Source organism: Geotrypetes seraphini, chromosome 7 (genome assembly GCF_902459505.1).
Source record: "Geotrypetes seraphini chromosome 7, aGeoSer1.1, whole genome shotgun sequence".
Taxonomy (NCBI): Eukaryota; Metazoa; Chordata; class Amphibia; order Gymnophiona; family Dermophiidae; genus Geotrypetes; species Geotrypetes seraphini.
Genome location: NC_047090.1, coordinates 18,715,530 through 18,739,009, shown reverse-complemented (window position 1 = coordinate 18,739,009; position 23,480 = coordinate 18,715,530). Strand labels below are relative to the sequence as shown.

Genomic DNA, 23,480 nt, shown 5'->3' with positions numbered 1-23,480 from the left:
CTTTCAGAAAATCTGGAACTTAAGACCAAGGTAACATCTTTAGAGAGTAAAGTGACTGATTTGGAGACTAAGATAAAACCCTTGAAAGTACAAGCTCTAACTTGGGCTAAGGACAGTGCTAGTTTGCACTTTAAGCAAGAAATGATGGAAAATTCTATTAGGAGATGCAATCTCCGGATTATTAATTTTCCTAAAGTCCATCCTTAGAAATGTTTAAAAGGTATTTGAGTGAAATTCTGAAAGTGCCCGAAACCTCACACTCACCTCTCTCAAAAATATATTATCTTCCTACTATAATTAAATCTCAAAATCCTAACCAGCAGAATGTTTCTGCTGATAGTTTGGACTTGACTTATTTCCTGGAGAGGTTGGATACCGAGGACCAGGTTTCAGCTACATTAATTGTACAGTTTGCTGTTGAGAGTGATAGGGAATGGATGCTTAAGATGTTTTTCAATATATAAAGATTTTCCTTTTTTTACAAATATTATAAGAATGTATCCTGATGTTTCTCGTTCCACCCAGAACCCATGAACGACTACTTTGGAAAATTGCAAGCCATGGAATTGAGGGTGAAATAACTCACATGGATTAAAAACTGGCTGGAGCATAGGAAACAGTGAGTGGGGGTAAATGGACAATACACGGACTGGAAGAGTGTCACCAGTGGGGTGCCACAGGGCTCGGTGCTTGGACCCATGCTCTTCAACATCTTTATAAACGATCTTGACATTGGTACAATGAGTGAGGTGATTAAATTTGTGAATGACACGAAGTTATTCAGAATAGTGAAGAGACGGGGATTGCGAAGATATGCAACGTGACATAATTAAGCTCGAGAAATGGGCATCGACATGGCAAATGAGGTTCAACGTGGATAAATGTAAAGTGATGCATGTCGGTAACAAAAATCTCATATACAAATAAAAGATGTCTGGGGCGGTACTTGGAGAGACCTCCCAGGAAAGAGACTTGGGAGTTCTGATCAACAAGTCGATGAAGCCGTCCGTGTAATATGTGGTGGTGGCAGCGAAAAGAGTGAACAAATGCTAGGAATGATAAAGAAGGGGATCACGAACAGATCGGAGAAGGTTATTATGCCGCTGTACCGGGCCATGATGCACCCTCACCTGGAGTACTGCGTCCAGAACTGGTTGCCATACATGAAGAAGGACACGGTACTACTCTAAAGGGTCCAGAGAAGAGCGACTAAAATGGTAAAAGGGCTGGAGGAGTTGCCGTACAATGAGAGATTAGAGAAACTGGGCCTCTTCTCTCTTGAAAAGAGGAGACAGAGGAGACATGATAGAAACATTCAAGATACTGAAGGGAACAGACTTAGTAGATAGACAGGGAGAACGAGAGGGCACTCTCTAAAATTGAAAGGGGACAGATTCCGTCCAAACATAAGGAAGTTCTTCTTCACCCAGAGAGTGGTGGAAATTGGAATGCTCTTCCGGAGGCTGTTATAAGGGAAAACACCCTCCAGGGATTCAAGACAAAGTTAGACAAGTTCCTGTTGAACCGGAACGTATGCAGGTAGGGCTGGTCTCAGGGCACTGGTCTTTGACCTGGGGGCCGCCGCGGGAGTGGATTGCTGGGCACGTGGCAACTTCTTATGTTCCTATTCTCTGATACTTTCCAATAAAAATGGCAAGGAGCAGAGTGGGTCAGTGAGATAGACCAAAAGATCATCAACAAACGCAACTATCTTAAAATGTGCAGCGCCCATAACTATCCCATGAATATCCACATTAGTTTGTATCTCCCGAATCAAGGGGTCCAGCGAAAGCACAAACAAGAGCGGCGAGAGGGGACAGCATTGTCTGGTAACCCTCTGAATCTCACAAGGCTCAGAGATCCCCATTCATCAAAATCTGCGCCCCCGGATCACAATATAAGGTGTGAATAGCGCTCAAGAAGGGCCCCATGCCATAGGCCCGCAACACAACAAACAGGTACCCCCACCACACACGGTCAAAAGCTTTTTCATCATCAAAACTGATCAGAATGAAGGGGGTACTGTCCGCCCGCCCTTTTTCCAAGGCCATCAAAATATGACTAATATTCTTGGAAACCGAACGTACTTGAACAAAGCCCACTTGCTGCTCTGAAACCAGAGGGGGCAACACGTGAGCCAATCGATTTGCCATAACTTTTGCGAAAAACTTGGTCTCAAAATTTAACAGAGAAATGTGCCGATAAGACTCCAGCAATGTCGGGTCCCTCCCTGTCTTTGGAACCAGCACAATGGTAGCCAGATTCAAATGCCGAGGTAAATATCGCTTAGCCACCCCCAAATTAAAAACTTCCACCAGCAAGGGGGAGATCTCATCCACTAATAACTTATAGAATTAGGCTAGAACTACTGCATAAAAGGATGACCAATAGGGGAGTGGGGGTTCAGTATCTTGAATGTTTCTATCATGTCCCCTCTGTCTCCTCTTTTCAAGGGAGAAGAGGCCCAGTTTCTCTAATCTCTCACTGTACGGCAACTCCTCCAACCCCTTTACCATTTTAGTCGCTCTTATCTGGACCCTTTCTTCATGTACGGCGACCAGTGCTGGACGCAGTATTCCAGATGAGGGCCTACCATGGCCCGGTACAGCGGCATTATAACCTTCTTCGATCTGTTCGTGATCCCCTTCTTAATCATTGAACATTTGACCTGTGCTTGGATGAATGAAAAAGTCAGTAAGTTCCCGTGTGACAGTACAGATGGAACAACTTCCACATTTGAAGTGGCCTGTTGTTGAGCAGTGGTTGGGTGTGAATCCATGATGTCGGATGGACTTAATAATTCTTTGAAATTCTTTTGACGAGAGTAAGCCATCCTTAAATGAGCGTCACTGAAGGTTGGATGCAATTCCATTATTTCCCAATGGCGTCTTAGAATCCTTGTAATGCTGTTAATGTTAGGGGAATATTCAAGTACACATGTAACAATGTTGTCCACTACTTCATTGTCTTTCTTTTTCTCTGGGTAGAAATAGAAGATCTCTATTTAGGAACTTGGCCCTTTTGTAAGCTTTTTTCAGTACTGTTGAAGGATACCCTCTATGTTTCAGACGAGTATATAATTGTTTGCTCTTCAATTTATAGTCTGCAGTGTCCGAGCATAAACGTCGGTACCGAAAAAACTGAGATGTAGGTAGGCTACGTTTCAAGGCAGTTGGATGGTTGCTGGAAAAACTGAGAAAAGTGTTCCTATCGGTGCTTTTTCTATGGACTGTCGTTCTGATGGAATCATTTTCTCTAAAGACACTGACATCCAGAAAAGATATATGGTCAGGATGACATGCCATACTGAATTCTACATTCTGATGCCTCGAATTCAGCCAGATGTTCTTTTCTGGCCCTAGTTTGATCGGATTCTGTTACACCCTGAGGCAGCAAATTGGTGAAACGCTGGCCATCGTCGGTGTACCGATCTTAGATAAGTTGAAAGTTTTTTTCATCTATCAATTGCATAGACAGCCCTGCTTATAGTTCATTTAATAGGGAGTGCAATGGAGGTTTTCTGCCAATGAGGTTACCACCCAACCACCTTTATCCACCATTGTGGTGGTGGGAGGGCATTTGTCTGAGGCTTTTTCCTCCGTTTTTTGTAACATACACCCCTTTAAACTGAAGCAGCACTGCCTACACTTATTTGATATCATTATCATTTGTGAAAGTGTGGTACATTTATATTGTAATTACTTCTGCTGACATCGTTGGTTCCAATGTGGATTATCACTGCTGTCTCCTCCGTCTCAGCTCCTTCCAGAATCCTCTCTATTCTGTCGGTGATGTCCTTCGTTCTTGCCCCCGGGAGACATGTCACTAGCCGGTCGTCTCTCCCTCCTGCTATGTGACTGTCCACTTCTCTCAGGATTGAGTCTCCCACTACGACTGCTGATTTCCCCTTCTTCAACTTCCTTTTTGGTCTCAGGTCTGTATCTTTGGTGCGGTCCGCAGATTCTCCCTCTGGGTTCTTGTGGGTCTCTGCCTGCTCTGTTCTTCTGCAAGGTCCTTCTCCCGTGGCGTCTAGCAGATTCTGTCCTCCATCTGTTGGTTCCCATCTGTAATGCTGATGATCCTGTACCTACACCATCCTGCAGGCCTCCTCAATGTATCTCTCGAGCTCCCTAACTTGCTCCTCGATGTGGTTCTCTCTGGTGGAATCCTCAGTTGCCCAGAATGGTTCTTCTGAGGTACGGAGTCCTTCCAGCTCCTGGACCTTGATCTGCAGTCTTCCAACCTCCTTCAGGCTTTCCAGTTCCTGACATCGACCGCATATGTATGCCTGCCTCCCGGAGGGGAGGTAGTCGTACATATGACACCCGATGCAGTATACTGGAAAAGTCTGCTGATCTCCTGCTGCCTCCATTTTACTTTTCTCCTTCCTGTAATCCCTCGGTGTGTGGAGGTGGTGCCCTGGTGTGCAGCTAGCTGAAAGAGTAGAGAGAGAAGAGAAGAATGAGTAAGAAGAAGGAGTATGAGAATGAAAAGAAGTTTGCTGCTGGGCAGCCTGGGCTCCTGGCTCCTTCTCAAGGCTCCTTCGCAAAGGCGCTCTCACTAAGGCCTTTGCCGCTCGCAATCACCGTGCACCGAACGGCTGTGTGCCGTTGGCTCCCCTTCTCTTAAAGGGGAGCCCGGGCTCCAATGCGACCTCTGACGCGGTGGGGATGGGCGGAGCTACCTCTCACCGCTACCCCAATCCAGCTTCCTCCCCTCTGCTCTCTGGTCTGGTCTCCTCCCCTCTCTGACCTTGCCTCTCTCCTCTGCACTGCCCGTCCTCCTCCGATTTGGCTCCTCTCCTCTGCAGCCGCCGCCGAGATCGTCTCATGCAGGCGTTGAGACTTCCATCTGTTAAACGTGATCGTAGGTTGGTCTTAATGTTCTTTAGATGTGAGAAAGACTGCTCACATGCATACGTAGAGCCAAACATTGTCAGTATAGCAATACTCACACGCTGCAGTGTGTGGTATGTGACGGTAAGCGCGTTCCAAGTTTTGACAATCAGCTGGTCTGCGGATTGAAGTTTTTTCATTTCTCCCCACTTGTATTTGCTCGCCAACTCTGCTTGCTGTCCTACAAGTCTTTCCAAATCTTCATTCAGTGACTTGAACTTATCACCCACATGTCTGAGGCCTTCAGGTCAGCAGCTAGGAGCTCAAAATCTCTGACGGAGACACCGGGGATGTAACTCAAGTCGGCGCTGTTCACTGCACACTAGTGTGGATGGGTGATGAACTTAAAAAGACGAGTGTGCTCACAAAATTCTCCAAAGCGCGCTTTGAATGACTGCAGGAGATTATATGTGAAGCCCGCTAGCTGCTGAAGATCAAGATGTTGAGCAGGTTCACTTGCTGTGCATGCATCTTTAAACTCTCCCAGTTTTTCAAAGTGTAGTAAATGACCTGTTTCAATGTTGGCGATGAAGAGTTCTAGCTTGTTTTCAAATGCAAACACTGCTTGTTGAAGGGATAAGACTGTATTCTCAATGCCTTGCATTTTCACATTGAGCTGGTTCAGATCTTCAGTCATGTCCATGAGATAGTAGAACTTCAGGAGCCACTCGGTGTTAGCTAACTCAGGATGCTCGATGTTTTCATTTCAAGAAAAGTCCAGATTTCGCTCAGACAAGCCACGAAACGGCTGAGCACCTTCCCTCTTGACAACCAATGCACATTGCTGTGCAGAAGCAGACCAGGATAATTATTCCCGACTTCATTCAGCAGTGTTTTAAACTGACGATCATTTAAAGCTCGGGCAACAATAAAGTTGACCACCTGAATGACCAGCGACATCACCTCACCAAGCTGCTCGCCACACATCTGAGCACAAAGCACCTCCTGATGTAAGATGCAGTGAAAACTTAGGATGGATCTTTTTTCATGTTCACGAAGAAGCGCTACGAATCTCTGTTTTTCCCCACCATGCACAGATCACCATCAGTACACTGTCCCCCGCAGGATATTTTGATGCAAATGCAGTATGGCATGTGTTGAAGTGCCGCTTTGTATTTGACCGTTTCATCGATGCAATTTTATCATTGCATATTAGACACACTGCAGAACTTGCTCTCTACAAAAAGGCAAATTCCTCTGTCCATTCCTGCTGAAAAGTACGATACTCTTCATCTTTTAGCCATCTTCTTCAATAAAAGGGTTTCTGTAATTAGCTAGCTGACTGATGTACGGAAGATACCACCCCAGGTAGTGGTCTGTGGGGCAGGGCAGAGGTAATGAAGGCAGGGTAGCCAATTGCGGGTCTAGCTGGTGGGATTGGCAGCCGGGGCCTTGATTTGGGGCTGCCTGTGAAGGACAATGCGGCTTCAGGCCCGTTCAGCCGCGGATGCTGCGGGGCAATATAGGGTGGGTCCCAAGGATGCCGGATGCGGAGGAAGAGGGCGTGGCCTGTGCTCGACGGACAGAAGATGTGTTCTTCTTTTCCAGCATGCATCAATCAAGCCCCAGCCAAGGATCTATCCCATGCATTCATATAGTCACAGAGGGACACTGGGGAGATTAGGGGGGTTCTGGAGCAATAACAAATGAAGTAGGCACACTCACAATTTGTCTCCTTCACTGGTATATCTTGCTGCGGTCCAGGCAAGAATCTGCAGCTGGGGGAGGTGCCACACTGTGCAGAGTGGCAGAAGATGGCTGCTGCTGTCCCCGTCCTGGCTCAGATCCGATCTGGCTCTGTGTCGGCGGCTCCCGCTTCCGGGTGACCGGCAGAATGTCCCCGATGGTCTGGGTAGGTCTGCTCGGGTGTCCTCTGCTGCAGTGCATGTCTTGGAGAAAATTTTCTCCATTGCAGCAGAGGAGCTCGTAGTGTGTGCAGCCACTCTCTTTAGCTCCACCCCCAGAAGTCAGAGTGTCACATTGGCAGCGAGCCAGATAAAGCCATCAAAAAGCCACATCTGGCTCGCGAGCCATAGGTTCCTGACCCCTGCTTTTGAGGAAAGGCGGGAGAGGGGGATATATGATAGAGACATTTGAATACCTACGTAATGTAAATGCGCATGAGTCGAGTCTCTTTAATTTGAAAGGCAACTCTGCAATGAGAGGGCATAGGATGAAGTTAAGAGGTGATAGGCTTTGGAGTAATCTAAGGAAATACATTTTTTACAGAAAGGGTGGCAGATGCATGGAACAGTCTCCCAGAAGAGGTGGTGGAGACAGACTGTGTCTGAATTCAAAAGGGCCTAGGATAGGCACGCGGTATCTCTCGGAGAGAGAAAAAGATAATGGTTACTGCGGATGGGCAGACTAGATGGGCCATTTGGCCTTTATCTGCCATCATGTTTCTATGTTTCAATTTAGTTCTCTAATATAGAATAGTGTGCAGCAGCCTGTTTTCCCTACCCCCAACCCCGCTCACAACTAATATGCTCTCGGTATCACAAATCGGTATTTCTTTATTCTACTTCCTGGTAGACGAACAATTCTGTTAGAAAGCTATTTGGTCTTAGCATTGTTTTTATGAATCAAGGTTTCTCCAAGAGCAGTAACTCGAGCAATTCTACTTTATGCCCATGTTTTTAGTTGCTTTAGCAAACTTCTGTCAGATTTTAGTTATTTGAAATCAACTGCATGAAATGGTAAATCTTTGGGGAAAAGGGTCTAGAAGAGGGCTTTTCATCTCTGAAAGAACTAGTTCACATTTTCCATTTTTATAAACTTTATATGATATGATGAACCTTTCCAAGAATGGTTGGTGGAATAGTTTAGTACTATGATAGTTATGCCATGTTTGCCAGCTCAACGATGATTCTTTTGTAGGTAGAACTATTTGAATTTAAAGGTGAAGATCTTTCAGAGGATGAAGATGGGGGAATAATACGAAGAATTCGTGTGAAAGGAGAAGGCTATTCCAAACCTAATGATGGTGCTGTCGTGGAAAGTAAGTAAAACTGTCCAGCTCTGGAAATATTAAATATGACTTTATATTTAAGAATAGAGCATATTGGAGGGCCATGTCATGGCTAGGTTGTCATATTTGATAGGAATTCAAGATATTGCTGAAAGGAGATCAGCAACCACTTGATGTGTCAGCAATGTTGGAACTTTCTGACAGAGAATCTGCCACAGCGGCAACGCTTCTTATTACAGTAGCCCTTGCACCAGATAAAAACTGGTTGCTCAGGCTTTTCTTTAAAAATAAACCAAAAAAATTTCTTGGGTTTAAGTCATTAATCTTTCCAGATCTGGCACGGGACACACAAAAAATGAGACGTGAATTTCTGATCTTAAAACTCTGGGGGTGACCTTTTTTTTTTTTTTTTTCGCCACCCATGTAAATGTTGGATACAGTATTGTATGAAAAAAATATGTTTTCTTCAATCCTAGCCAGCTGACAACATTCCTGTCCGCATCACCCCTGGCTGAAGGGAAAATATGAGGGCTGTGTTGATTTTTATTTGCTATCCTCTCTCATCTAACTGGGTCTTTTTTTTTTTTTTTTTTTTTTTATAATTAGCAGTCTTGTTTAATTTTCTTTTAATTTCTCGCAAAACCTACACCTTGGATCCTTTTTGTGGATTTGAGCTGAAGTTAAGCTATAATTTTCTTTATGCGATATATTATGATTATTACTATTTCTTTTATTTCCATTTTCTTCAACTAAGCTGTAATTAGCAATTGAATATTTTATCCATTAGCTTATCTTTATCTTTCTGTACAAGTGGATATCTGATTTGTAATTCAAAAACTATAAAGAAATTCGTATTAAGTTTGAGTTTCAAAAAAAAAAAAGCTTCATGCATACTGGAAAGACATGGTCTAAGTCAGTGTTTCTCAACTTCTTCAAGCCAAGTACTCCCTAAATCTAACAAATATCAACCGAGTATCCCTACCCCAGATCTGCCCAGGCTCCGCCCCTGACCCCACCCCCATAATAATAGTACTTATTGTAATGCAATTTCTTCCATCCATTTTTTTATATACACACAATATGATCTTATTAATTACATAATAGTAACCACAAAATTAAAAAAAACAAAGCACACTGTATGCAGAGAAAATCTTTATATTTGGGGGTTTTAGAGGTCAAGGCAGATGACTTTAAAATATGCAATGTCACCTCAGTAACTACTATAGAAAAATAGACAAATACAGTATAGTGCAAAATATAGACAGCAGATATAAATTCTCAAAACTGCCACATTTCGATCTGTAAGACACATCTGACCATAAGACGCACCTACTTGTAGAGGAGGAAACTCCCTCCCAAAAATTTCTAAACCAAATGGTATACTCTGTCCCACCGCCCTGCCCTGTACTCTGTCCCCCATATGGTGGTCTAGTAGGAGGCTGGGACAGAATACAAGTCAGGACTAGTGGTAAGCAGGTAGCACCTCCCCCCCACCTTTTAAAAATTCTGTTGGTCCAGCGCTGTATCAGCAAGAGCTTTCTGCGCTCCTGCCCCTCCCTTGCTGGATGGCTGCCTCCTCATCTCTTGCGGCAGAGCGGCGCACAAGGCCACTCCTTGAGTCTATGAGTCCAACTTTTCTTCCTCTCTCCTCAACCCCTATTGGCAACATGTCTCCCTCTCTCTCATTTTCATTCCCTCCCTTGCTGCAAAGGGAGTGGGGAAAGAGAGAGAGATCCAGGGTGCATCTCTTCCACTCCCTCTACTACCACATCCAACATTTCTCCTTCCTTTCCACCAGTCCAACATGTCATTCTCTCTGTCTACATGAGTCCAGTCTTTTACTTTCTGCCCTCTCCCCATTCCCCTGAGTGTGGCATTTCTCCTTCCCTCCTTTCTGACTTCCCCATCCATCTCTCTCTGTGCTTTCGCTTTCGCTTTCTCCTCTCCCTACCCCACTCATGACGTTCTATCCCCATGCTCAATTTCTCCCTCTCCACACTGTCCATTTCTCCCTCTCTCATCCTGCAACAATTTTCCTTCCCTACCCCTAACCCCACTAACAAGCTTTCTCCCCATGCACTATCTAAGCCTCCCCTCCAGCGTGCATCACCTTTCCTTTCCCTCCCCTTCAAGTTCAGCTGCACCTTCCTCCCCCCTTCTGCTAGGTCCAGCAGAACCTCTTCTCCCTTCCCTTCCCTTCCCTTCCCCCCATTGTCCAGCAGTACCTCTCCCTTTCCACACATCCAGCAGTACCCCCTCCTCTTTCCAGCAGTACCTCTCCTCTCCCTAGCAACAGCTCACTGCGTGCTTTTAATTTCCCCACACAGCTGCCGCTTGCGTTAGCTTAGCTGCGGTTCCATCAGGCAGCCTCGGGACGTTTGCTAGGCTGGCCTGCCGCTGCCGAAAAAGGAATTTGCATCATTAGAGATGGGCCGGCCTAACAAATGCCCTGAGGCTGCCTGATGGAACCGCAGCTAAACTAACGCTAGCGGCAGTTGTGTGGAGAAGTTAAAAGCACACAGTGAGCTGGTGCTGGGAGGGGGAGGGAGAGAAGACGAGGAAGGTGGGAGATAACGCTAAAGCAGAAGAAAGTTGGGAGACATACAGCGCCAGCACCCCATATACGCTACAGCAGAAGGAAGTTGGAGATATGCAGTGCCAGCACCATCTACCCCCTGGGTTTGGAGAAATACTGCTGTAGATGACATCCTCCAAGTCTGATGTCACAACAAGTGAATTCCTAATGTGCAGCCTAGCTTATATAGTGTGGGAAAGACTTTATCCCTCCCACCATTTCACAATATGGTGTTCTGGAAGTTTCAGAAAAAACCCAGAAAGATGAGATCATTTCTATAGGGCACTACATGGTCATGACTCAATAGTTCACCAAAGTGCTGGAAACATAATGGGTCATTCTATGTCAAGTGGACCAGGAGCCCCCGCTCGACCCCCTTGAAATACAACCAAATTTTACAGGGGTGTTGTCTAGAGTCTCAAATGAAACTGCAAAATTTTTGGAATCTATCTCAATTTGGTCAGGAGCTAGGGGTGGTTGAACAAAAGCAATCGATCATTCCCATGCCTTGTGTGACCTAAAATGCCAACTTTGCTTAAGCACTGCGGCAGAAGGAAACTACCTAGGAGTCTGAAATTTTGCAGTTTGGTACCACACCTTGGGACAAGTTTCTGGGGCAAGTTTGAAATCTTTTGCGAATGTGCTTCCATTTCTACAAGTTAGCAAAGTAGACAAAAAAAATTCATAAACAAAAATTTTTGGCAAAGTTTGGCTCAATACTGCTGCTGTTAGGTAAGTCAGCTGAGGGTACAACTTTACCAGCAAACATGTACCATGAGATACTTCCAAGATTTGCAATGTGAGATTTTACAGTCAAGGGAAGCTGAAGATATGACCATCCCAAAAATATGGCTTTATCCCAGGACAAGCAGGCAGCTGACTGATGGGTGACGGCACCGACGGAGCCCCGGTACGGACAATTTTAGAGTGATTGCACTCTAACAATTTGGAAAGTTCTAGCAGGCCGCACTGCGCACGCGCGAGTGCCTTCCCGCCCGACGGAGGCGCACGGTCCCCAGTTTCTTAGTTTCCGCGGAGCTAAGAAGTCGCACTTTTCAACGGCTGTTGAAAAGATTTTTTTCTGTCGCCTTCCCGCTCGTGAAATCTTTTTGGAAATTATATTTCCTTTTTTTCTTTTATTATTTTCTTTAAAAAAAAACAAAAAACAGTTTTTTTCTTTTTTCTTCATTTCGTCGGTTTTGCCCCGGCGGGGCCTGCTGCCACCATCGAGGCCTCGGCCTACGACTTGGCAGAAGCCGTTTTTCCTTTCATGCCCCCCCAGCCAGGTTTTTAAAAGTGCCAGCGGTGTGCAAGGCCTATCTCTCTTACGGACCCGCACAATTGGTGCTTACAGTGCCTGGGTCCAGAGCATCAGGCTTCTACCTGCACCCGCTGTGCCACTTTGAAAAAACGTACATTAAAAAACCGACAAATCCAACAACGTTTGCTTTTCGGTGCCGATATGTCTGACCCTGCGACATCGACACCGGCATCGGCACCACCTCAGTCGGCACCCACTTCGTTGGCGCCGCGCGACACCGCAACACTCAGGTAAGCCGGCTAAGAAGCCATCTCCGTTGGAGCGTCCTCCGGTCTCAGTAGCAGCGAGTCCAATCCTGCCGACCTCGAGGCGCCCACGGAAGCGCTCCGCTCCTATTGAGGTGAGCCCCTTGACATCGGGTGTCTCATCCTCGGAGCGTAGAGCGGCACCACAGGTACCGCAGAAGAAAAAGGCGGTACCGGTGCCTTCGCTGGACGAGCGGATTGCTGCTGTCCTGCAAGTTCAACTTAAGGAACAGTTGCAACAACTCCTTCCCGCACTTTTGACACCGGCCTTCCAGTCCCGGTCCGGTCTGAGCCACCGGTACCGACAGTGGAGCGCCCTCTTTTATCGGCATCCACTTTGTCGATACCGATTCACACTGTTTCCTCGACTTCGATGCCAATCTTAGCACCGGAACCGAGAGCTCAACACCAGGCGGTGCAGACTTCGGTACCGACGCAGCATGTCACATCTCCTGGTACCGTGTCTATGAGGTCGGGTAAGTCGGTGCGCAAAACCCGACACCTGGAACCCTCCACTCCGGAGTCTCGAGACCGTGGCTCTCAGATTCGGGACCCTGATTTGTGGGGTGACTCTGAAGATCCCTTTCTGTCTGAGGGTGAGTGTTCCTCTGATGAAGAGGATCAACTTGTTGCTGATCCCTCTTCTAAGCAGGATTCCACATCTTTTACCTCTTTCTTAAAAGAGATGTGTGAATCTCTTTCTATTCCCTTGGAGACTGAGTCGAAGAAATCCAAGGCATTCCTTGATGCTCTGGACTTTGACCAGCCTCCAAGGGAATTTCTCAAACTTCCTCTCCATGACATCTTAAGAGAGACTTTTTATAAAAATTTAGAGACTCCCCTGACTGTACCGGGAGCTCCTCGTAAATTGGGCTCCTTATACAAGGTTATCCCTATTCCTGGTTTTGACAAACCTCAGCTCCCGCATGAGTCTCTTTTGGTAGAATCCACACTTAAGAAATCAGCAGGAGCTAGTGTGTATGCCTCAGTCCCTCCTGGCAGAGAAGGAAAAGCCATGGACAAATTTGGCAAACGTTTATATCAGAATGCCATGTTAGCCAATAGGTCAGGGAACTACGCTTTTCATTTTTCATTTTATTTAAAGCACCTCATTCAACACATGGCTGCTTTTGAAAAGTACCTCCCTGACCGCAAGAAATCTGCATTTCATGCCTGCTCTTCCTCTCTTCTCCAGTTACGCAAGGTCCTAGTTCGGTCAATTTATGATACATTTGAATTGACTTCTAGGGCCACGGCTATGTCTGTTGCCATGCGTCGGTTAGCATGGCTCAGAGTCTCAGAGCTCGATGTAAATCATCAGGACCGCCTAGCAAATGCTCCCTGCTTGGGTGATGAGCTCTTCGGAGAGTCCATGGATTCCACTACACAAAAGCTGTCTGCCCATGAGACTCGGTGGGATACTCTCCTGAAGACTAAGAAAAAGACTCCACCTGCTCGGCCTTTTCGCCAACAATCTGCCTACCAGCGCCGCTATGCTGCCCGCCACCGGCTATTCAACAGCCTAGACGTCAGCGTCAGCAACAGCGACAACCACCTAGGCCAGCCCAGCAGCAACAGGTGAAGCCTCCTCTACCACAAAAGTCTACCCAACCCTTTTGACGTGGTTCTCCAAAGCATAGCCAGTATTCCACCATCTGCCAATCTCCCTCGACCCATAGGAGGACGTCTTTCTTGTACACCAGCCATTGGGAGAACATCACATCGGATCAGTGGGTCCTCAACATCATCCGCCACGGCTACTCTCTCAACTTTCAGACACGTCCTGCACAAAGTCTGCCAAGAGAGTCTGCTTTGAACACCTCTCAGTCTTCTCTCCTTCTTCAGGAGGTTCAATCCCTCCTCCTCCTGAACGCCATAGAAGAAGTTCCTCTAGATCAGAAGGGGCAGGGATTCTACTCCCGTTATTTTCTGGTCCCCAAAAAAACAGGGGATCTCAGACCCATCCTAGATCTTCGCGATCTCAACAAATGCTTGGTCAAGGAGAAATTCAAGATGCTTTCTCTGGCAACTCTTTATCCTCTTCTCCATCAAAGCGACTGGCTATGCTCCCTCGATCTCAAAGAGGAATACACTCACATTCCGGTCAATCTGGCCTCCAGACAGTACCTCCGCTTCATGATCAATCATTGTCATTACCAATACAAGGTGCTGCCCTTCGGTCTTGCCTCCTCTCCAAGAGTGTTCACCAAATGTCTGATTGTGGTGGCTGCCTTTCTACGCTCTCACCACCTTCAAGTCTTTCCTTATCTGGACGATTGGTTAATCAAGGCCAATTCATCTCAAACAGTGCTCTTGGCCACCAACCAAACCATCCTGTTTCTACAGCTTCTGGGGTTCGAGATCAATCTACCCAAATCTCATCTCATCCCCAAGCATGGAAGATTGGCCATTCAATCCTGGAGGTTGGGATCCATATCCACAAAGCGGAGCCACGCCAGACGATGCATGGCTACTGCAAAGGCGGAGACCCTGGATAAGAGCTCAAACACATCATAGACCGCCTGAAACATGTACAGCCGAAGTTGAGACAGAGTATCCACAAGCCTGCGAAATTCCGCACGGTGCTGGACCGGCAAATCCTCCTGGAAAGAGGGAAGGGACTTAACACACCACTTAAGATAGGAGGTAAAAGTAAAGTTATAATTCAGCACTCTGTTCGCCATCATGGAGTTCTGATACAGGTGTCTCCCAAACTTATCCATCGTCCGGCCCTCCCGGCCCAGCGGGACAGCTGCATACACCTTAGAAGAGTGAGACTTCTTGAGAGTGGACTCCACCACCAAAGAGTGGTGGGAAAGCTGGGCTTTCTCAAACCCTTTACAGGGCACCATCCGGTACCGAGACTCCATTTTAGATGGAATGGCCGGAATGGCATAAGGAGTCTCCAGGTTGCGAAAGAATGTCTGTTGCAATACCGGGTTCAAGGGGAGCCTCAGTGACTCCTTGGGAGGGTGGGGAAGCTCCATTTCCTCCAAATACTCCTTGGTATACTTGGAGTCCGATTGAAGGCCCAAATGCAATGCTCTCCCCATGTCCTGAACAAATCTAGCAAAGGAAGAGGGCCTGCTCTCAGACTGCTCCTCGAGGGGGGTGGTCGAACGAGACCACAAGGCCGCCGAGAAGGGGAAGCCTCCCTGGAATACTGCGCTGGCAGATCACTATCTACGAGCATGGATGTCAAGGAAGCCCTGCTAAAAGAACAGGGTGGGGGTTGACGAAAGCTGACGTTTGGAGGACCCCGGCGGGGAGGACCTTGGGGTCCGGGCCTCCAAGGCCCGATGAAGCCGCTCCGGGGAACCGCAGCCCGAAGACAACCCGCGGGAAAAAGAGGGAGAACCTCCAGAGACGGGGGCCTCGCAAGACCGCGCTCCGGACCGGGCAGGCGACCACAGCAGACTCGGGTCAGACCGAGTCAGGTCCGAGGGTTTAATGGACCCCATATTGCGAGGACCCGGAGACCTACCCCGCCTCGAAGGGATAGTCATGGGGATGCTTCGCAGGCTTCCGAGACGAGGGCGAGAGACGCCGGGACCGATGCCTCGACCGAGGCAGGTCCGAAGGCGAAGCCTGCCTCGAGGGAAGGGGCGAGGAGTCAGACGAGGACAGACGCCGAAACCGACTCGGGCTGCTCCACAACGCGCGAGGCCGAGGACAGGGCAAGCTGAGCCAAAGCCGAGGAGATGATCGCCTTCAGCACATCCTCGAACATCGGCACCGAGACCATATTTGGACATATAGGTGCAGCAGTGCGGTCCACCGAGGGCGACCTCGAGGAAGAGTATTGCCTTATGGTGGAGGCACCCTTGGAGTTCTTAGACGATGGTCTCGTAGAGGCCGGTGAGACTACACTCACCGCCTGGATGGCCAGAGACTCTGAGGAAGGCTTCTTCGGTAGCTGAACTGAACCTGAAGATGAAAGAGGGGACTTACCTGGAGCCGAGGTCTTCAAAGTTGAGGTCCCCGAGGCCTTCGAAGTCGAGGGAGACTTGCCCGGGGCCGAGGTCTTCGAGGCCGAGGTCAAGGCCGAGACCGGAGCCGAAGCGGGGTCAGTCTCCATGGCGAAGTGCTCCGCAATATGGGCCCGACGCCACCTGAGAGCCCGAGGTTGTAGAGTGGAACAACGAGGACAGAAGTCCGTCGGGTGATCAGCTCCCAGGCACAGGATACACCAGCGGTGCAGGTCTGTGACAGAAATAACCCGACCGCACTGCATACACTTTTTAAACCTGGTGAGATGCCAGGACATAAGGAAACACGGCCGCGGTCACGATAAACCGGGAGCCCCCGGTTCACCAAAAGGAAAAAGGAAAAAAAAAAAATCACACGAGTGGAGGAAAAGAAAACTACAAATTACCGCACAGCGACTCCCGTGAAAATAAAGAAGCCGTGGTGCAAGAAAGGCACTTAGAACGCAGAGAAGAGAGACAAGGCTTTCTGGTTCCGCAGAAAACTAAGAACTGAAGACCACGAGGAGGGGATGCGCCCTCTAGTGGAGCAGGAAGGCACGCGTGCGTGGTGCAGCACTAGCAAACTTGAGGTCTTCAATCAAGTTTGCTTGAAAAACTGTCCGCGTCGGGGATCCGTGGATGACGTCACCCACATGTAGAGAATATGCTGCCTACTTGTCCTGGGATAAGCACAGTTACTTACCGTAACAGGTGTTATCCAGGGAAAGCAGACAAATATTCTCACATATGGGTGACATCATCCATGGAGCCCCAATGCAGACAGCCTCGTAAGCAGACTTGCTTGAAGAACTTTTAGAAAGTTCACGTCTGCCACACCACGCATATGCGAGTGCCTTCCCGCCCGACATAGGGCACGCGTCTCCTCAGTTCAGATAGCTAGCTAATACAACAACTGGGAGAGTTGGGTAGGTTGTGAAAATATCTGCCTGCCGTCCCTGGATAACACCTATTACGGTAAGTAACTATGTTTTATCCCAGGACAAGTAGGCAGCATATTATCAACATATGGGTGACCTCCAATCTAACCTGAATGGGATGGTGAGAGTGTTGGCAATTCAGGAGAATACATTTTGTAATACTGCTTGGCCAAGGTGGCCATCCCGTCTGGAAAAAGAATCTAGACAATAATGAGAGGTGAATGTATGAACTGAGGACCAAGTGGCAGCTTTGCAGATTTCCTCAATAGGAGTAGATCTAAGGAAAGATACAGATGCCGCCATGGCTCTAACTTTATGGGCTGTGACTCAGGGGTGTCAAAGTCCCTCCTCAAGGGCTGCAATCCAGTCAGGTTTTCAGGATTTCTCCAATGAATATGCATGAGATCTATTAGTATACAATGAAAGCAGTGCATGCAAATAGATCTCATGCATATTCATTGGGGAAATTTTGAAAACCTGACTGGATTACATTACATTACATTAGGGATTTCTATTCCGCCTGTGCCTTGCGGTTCTAGGCGGATTACAGTATAGAAAATATCTGGGACATTCCAGTAGAATTACATTTCAGGATAAGAGTAAGTTACAGGAACAGTAATGAGTTATGTTACTACAATTTCACAGAAGATAATACTTATTACAGAAGATAATACATATAACAGAAGATAATGCATTTTACAGAGGTAATACATGTCAACTCGATCGGTTAAATCGGGTGTAGTGTAGAAGAATTACAGTACATTCTAGATCACAGATAAAAAGATAATATAGGTGGGTATTTCCGAAGTCGTTGATTGGGAGCTCATTGGGTGGTGGTTAGAGTGATGGGAGATATTTTTTGAACAGTAATGTTTTTATTTCTTTGCGGAACTCTTTTGTCGTTTTGGTCAGTAATTTTGAGATGTCAGAGTCTATTTTAGCTGCCTGTGTCCCCAGGAGGTTGTCGTAAAGTTTCTTACGACGAGTACCGTTGAGTGGTGGGTAGGTGAAAAGGTTCTGTGTTCTCCTTCTTCTTGGTGGGAGGTAGTGGTGAAAACGGTTATTTAGGTAACTGGGTGCCGTGCCGTGGGTTACTTTGAAAATGAGACAGTAGAGTTTGAATTGTGTTCTTGCTTTTATTGGTAGCCAGTGGGATTCAAGGTATGCATTGGTAATGTGGTCGTGTTTGCTGAGTGAGTATATGAGTCTGAGGGCTGTGTTCTGGATGGTCTGTAGTTTTTTTTATTGTGTTGGTAGGGCAAGGTAACTATTATAAAAGGAGTAGTTGACTGATTCCGGGGGACTAATCATTTTTCAGCTACAAGTTCAGAATGGTCCCTCTGTAGCCCATTTCATTTTGCTACTTACTTCATGTGAAACGCTTGCCTCCTCGGACCTCCTCTGCTAGAGACTTGTTTTTGTTATCTTTGCGTCGTGTTTGGAGGATCCTGTGTCAATGGATGCGTATCCCATATTGTGTGTCTCCTTATTTACCATTGCAGGGAAATGGAGACTTTGTGCCAGGGATGCCCCCAGTGGAGCTGGCAATATGGAATGATGTTTCTAATCCATATCTTTTTCATTTTGTCCATTCGAATGGTTCATTATACACTTTGGAGGACCTCATTCGGGAACAAGGATGGACTGCTTCTAACTGGCTCCCTTATGCTCAGCTTTCTTACTATGTTCGTTCCTTGCCACAGGACTGCCTAACAGACAGCCGCTTGGAAATTCTTTCTGAGGCGCTATGTTTGTCAGCTCAGACGCAGATCCCTTTAAGGTATCATTATCGTTATCTTCAGGACTCTTTCGGTGAAATGCCCTATGCTCACTACGCTTCACAATGGACTTTGGACTTGCCTTGTGAGGTTACAGACCGAATGTTACAGAAGGGTATTCACCGGGTGGCTAAATTGACCCCTAGAGTGACTTTGATTGAACTGACTTACAAATTTCTGTTTCGTCTCTACAGGTCTCCGGCGTATTTGTATCAAGCTACTCTATGTGCTTCGGCTGAATGCCTTAAATGTCATCATTCTCCTGCTAATATGGACATCAGTTCTGGACTTGTACGCGGATACAAACTTTTTGGCAGCAGGTCCATCAGCATATTGTGGTCATGTGGAAGTACAACTTTGTGCTTAGCCCGCTTCTGCTGTTTACTGTGGATGTTCTTCCGAGACCCTCTCCGAAGGGTTTCAGGGGCTTATTTTGTTGGACAAGAAAGTGATACTGCATTGCTGGATATCATCTGATTCTCCGATCTTGTCTCATTGGCGCATACTGCTGATTAAATTGGCATCCATGGAACGACTTCAAGTATCTTCTATGGACACGCAGCAGGGCCGTGCCTATTGTTCTTGTTGGGCACCCTTTTGGAACACCCTGATGCCCAGAGCCCGCAGTCATTTGTTGAATGTTTAAACTATTTTTCTGTTTTCGACACACTGGAATGGGGATTGTGGTTTGCTATTGTTCCGTTTGGTCACTGGGGGAGGGGATGGGAGGGTGGGAGGGTTTTTAGGTTAGCATGGTGAATTCCGCTAAGATTGTTGGTACTCATATTTGTGCTTTGTACGCTGTGTTATTCTGAACTTGTTTGATTTTTTGAAATTTAATAAAACATATTATTCCAAAAGGAGTAGTTGACTTGAAAAACCTGTTGTGAAATAACATATGGTGAAATCAAAGTGGTACTTGTGTACCGGTTAATGAAAGATGTGCACAAAACAGGAAAGTGGATTGAAAAAAAACACATACCTAAAGATGAGTATTCAAATAGAAAGATTGTGGACATGAAACGAGAATATGAATAAAACTTTAAGAAAAGATTAAATAGAAGTCAATGTCCAAGGGAAGAAAATATATATATTTGTTGCAGCAAGACTCCCTTTGGCTGAATCCATGCAGATTCTAACCTATTAAACTGTTTATCTACATATTCCATAATTATATTCTTTACAATAGTTTGTACTATCCTGCTCAACACTGAAGTCAGGCTTAGTGGTCTATAATTTCCTGGCTTACTCCTGAAACCCTTGGGAGACTTGGAGTATGTCAGATAGAAACGTTTGCTAAATGACTAAATACACAGTGTGTTAAATATTCAACTTAGGCTTCAAATATTCAACTTACTTAGTCAAGGGGGGTTATTTACTGTGTGCTATGCCCTTGTTGGGCAAACTTCACGAGCATATATTGGGCAAACTTCACGAGCGTTTAAAACCCGCCTGATAGAGCATAGGCACTGTATTTCAAAATGCAGAGAAGCTCTGGTTCGTCGCTGTATGTAGAGAAAATATGCCTTCAAGAATTCACAGTGCATTATATCAATTCAACCAGTGTTTATTTTAAATCAAATATAATTTAACCTCTAATTCTTTACGTATCTTTAATGTAATTATGGATAAAATTGTATGTATATGGTTTTAAACTGTTTTATTTGTCCCCCTCCAAATTATTATTGTTATACGCATTGAAAATACTTGATATTGTGTTTAAATCAAAATCTCAATAAACTTTAAACTTGTGGCAATATTAAACAAAAACTTCGACAAATTGAACAACAGTGGATTTATAGGACCAATAAGACGGAACCACATGGGATTAATGACCCTATTGAGTGGCAAGCTTTCTATGGAGATTAATCTAATTTAAAAAATCATTTGTTTTTTCCCTGTATTAAATTTTTGTTCTTCTCTCCTGTGTCTCTTTAAATTGAAGACAATTTTGGATTGGCTGGGCAGTGCTGGCATCTTGTTGAAATCTGAGTGCCATTTTGTTTTTGAAAAACGTTCTCAGCTTAACTCCTGAAGCAGTGGGTGTGACCTGCGAAACAAGGCTCTTGAGGTTTGATCTGAGAGGCTATGAGTGAATATGTAGAAGGATGAGTTGAATTAAGCTTGGGGCAATAACAGTTGGGAAGTTATTGGCGGTTTACACAATTGAAACAGAACTGCCATCTAAATCCTGCACTAAGAGAAGGGGGAGTTTTTAACTAGACTACAGCAGCCCAGTACTTAGAAGAAGCTGTTCTTCTGGAGATCCTTCTTCATTCACAGTTAAGTGTTTCTTGAGCACGTTTTTCTTCTCTTTTCTTCATATTCTTACTTTTTTCTGGGAGAGGACTGATATACTCTGTTTTTTGGGGAACAGATTGCTTTTTCCTACTGACTTGTTGATTTTTGTAGTAGGTTTTTTGTTCTGCTGCTTCTTTTTTCTAGAGTTATAAGCCGGTGATAATTTCCTGTGCTCCAGAGTAGCATATTTTCATTTAGCCTCTTGGCTGATGTCCATGCTTGTTGAGCCTTTGAGGTATATGGTTTTGTAAATGCTCATAGTCATATTGGTCCTCTTCCAGCCTAAGTAAGTTGAATATTTAACACTCTGTTTTGTATACTTATTGGTGTGTTCCCTTTTGGATTTTTTCATTACAGAATGTTTTAAATTACATCATCTTATCAATGTGTCTGCATTAGGCTAAAGTTTACAGAGAGCCCCTGTTAAGCAGCCCTCCTGTGGGGGAACAGGGTGAATACTGAACAATGCAAATGGCTTTTTGTTCAGTGTTCTGTTCTGTAAGTACAGAATGTTAGCAGTGCATTGCCGTTCAGAAATTCCCCAGGAATGTATTTTGCTTTTCTGAATTTGATACCAAGTGACCTGGCCCCTTAGATTCCTTTCTCCATCTTAAAGTAGATAGCCTCATAGTTCTGTTGGAAGCACACAAATAAATAGTCTATATTGATTATATTTAAAGAGCTATATTACTGAATCTGTTAATGATTAGCATCTTTACCTTTAGATTTTGGCAAATACTCTATACACGAGCTATTGTTTTTTCATTCACATGCTGCTAGATACCTAATAATGAGTATGTACAAACAGTTCATTTGGAAGGCTACTGTGAAGATCGAATGTTTGATCAGCGTGACTTGAGATTTGAAATTGGGGAAGGAGAAAGCCATAATATTCCTCCCGGTCTGGAGAAAGCCTTACAGCAAATGGAGAAGGGTGAAGAATGTGTGGTGTATCTGAAGCCTATGTAAGTCCTTTTCTAGCTGTAACTTCCATAATTATTCTTCCTGAATTTCTGGTTTTATGGATTGTCTTGAGTCTTGTAGGACAGACTCTCTCTTCAGTTTGATGTCATTTATGATACTGGTATAGATAATGAAGCTTTCTTGTACAATAACCTCTGGAAGCTTCATCTTAGGGTTATCTATCTCTTTCAGCCTTTAGCTAGAAGGACTCAAAATCAAATTCTAGCTCCTTCCTCTGTGCTCGTATCTCTATACTCGCCCCTGGACTTCCAATCTAGTTCCTGCAGCCTTGTTGCAGGGTTCTGTCTCTTCTGCTCATGATTAATTTTCAATTTTTAGTCACATCAATTTGTTTTTGGCGCAGGTCTTGCCCCAGTGCTGTGGATTCACCCTGCGGGGACATCCTTTGGCAGGAGATTGCAGGCTTTTACTTTGCTATTGTCTGCTTCTGGGGGGTTACCTGTTAGTGAGCCTGCAGTCATCCCCCTGGACAGCCTGCAGATCAGATCGTGTCTTCAGGATCTGGAGCCATCTCTCCCCGGGTTCGTCCACTAAGGGGTAGAGCGCAAGCTTCTCGGTTCTATGGAGGTGCACCGGGATCAAAACCGGACTGCGTGGCTTCCCTAATTTTCCTGAGAGGTTCTGGTAGTTACTGTCTGGGGTGACTGGGAAGATGAGAGACGGTCAGAAGACCTGAAATCCAGTTTTCTCAGCTCCTGAGGTACTGATCTCGTTACTTGCTCTGTGTTAGCTGGCTTGACATTGATTTCTATTTCAGCACATGTCTCTGTAGTGTCTGTGTGCCCACGAGTTTGGCAATTTTGGGGGGTTCTGAAATCGGGTTTTTGTGTGATTTCCCTGCATTTTCTGATTCCCCCACCTGAAAAATTGCCATTTTTCTGTGTTCCCTGTGATTTTCCCGGGCTGTTTTAAGGCAAAATCAGCACTCGAGGTGGCCATCTTGGATTTTCTTTAAAACTTTTAAAAGTGTATTTTTTGACCTTAGGAGCTTTGTTTTCACTCCAAACTTCACAGATGGTCTCCTCAGGACAGCATGGCATGGATTCATGCCATCTTTGCAGCGGATGGCTGCCAAATTCACAGCCGTGTATCACATGCACCGTGGCCCGCAAAGGGGGGGGGTGAGGCATGCACGGATCCTGCACAACCCACTGGAGAGGCCTTAGTTTCCTCCATTTCAATCGGAAACTCGATTGCTGCGTCTGGGGCGCCTAAAATGGTTGCGGAGTGCACTTCAGGAAACACAAGTGCAGTTCCGGGGCAAAGTCTCATAACTCTGCTAAGCATTCCAAATCTGCAGAGCGACTCTTTCTGCCGATGACTATTTTTCCCCGGAATTTGTGGATATGATGTATCAGGTCTTTATGCGTAACTCAGAATCCAGTACAGCAAATGGGGTCCTCTGGATTCTACCGTGTCTCTATGTCTATGTCTATGTCTATGTTTTGAGGGCACCAGAAAGCAGACGGATGGTTCCCGCCATTGATTCTGCTTCGGTTTCTGT

General features: G+C 45.8%; 1 protein-coding gene across 2 annotated transcripts in view; it reads left to right on the top strand.

Moving 5' to 3' along the window:
• FKBP4 (FKBP prolyl isomerase 4) overlaps positions 1-23,480 on the top strand; it is a 143,648-nt gene that overhangs the window by 36,980 nt on the left and 83,188 nt on the right. For both annotated transcript variants that reach the window (XM_033951726.1, XM_033951725.1), the window contains exons 4-5: positions 7,776-7,896; positions 21,801-21,957. In XM_033951726.1, coding sequence (XP_033807617.1) covers positions 7,776-7,896; positions 21,801-21,957 — 278 coding nt within the window. The remainder of the gene's footprint in view (positions 1-7,775; positions 7,897-21,800; positions 21,958-23,480) is intronic.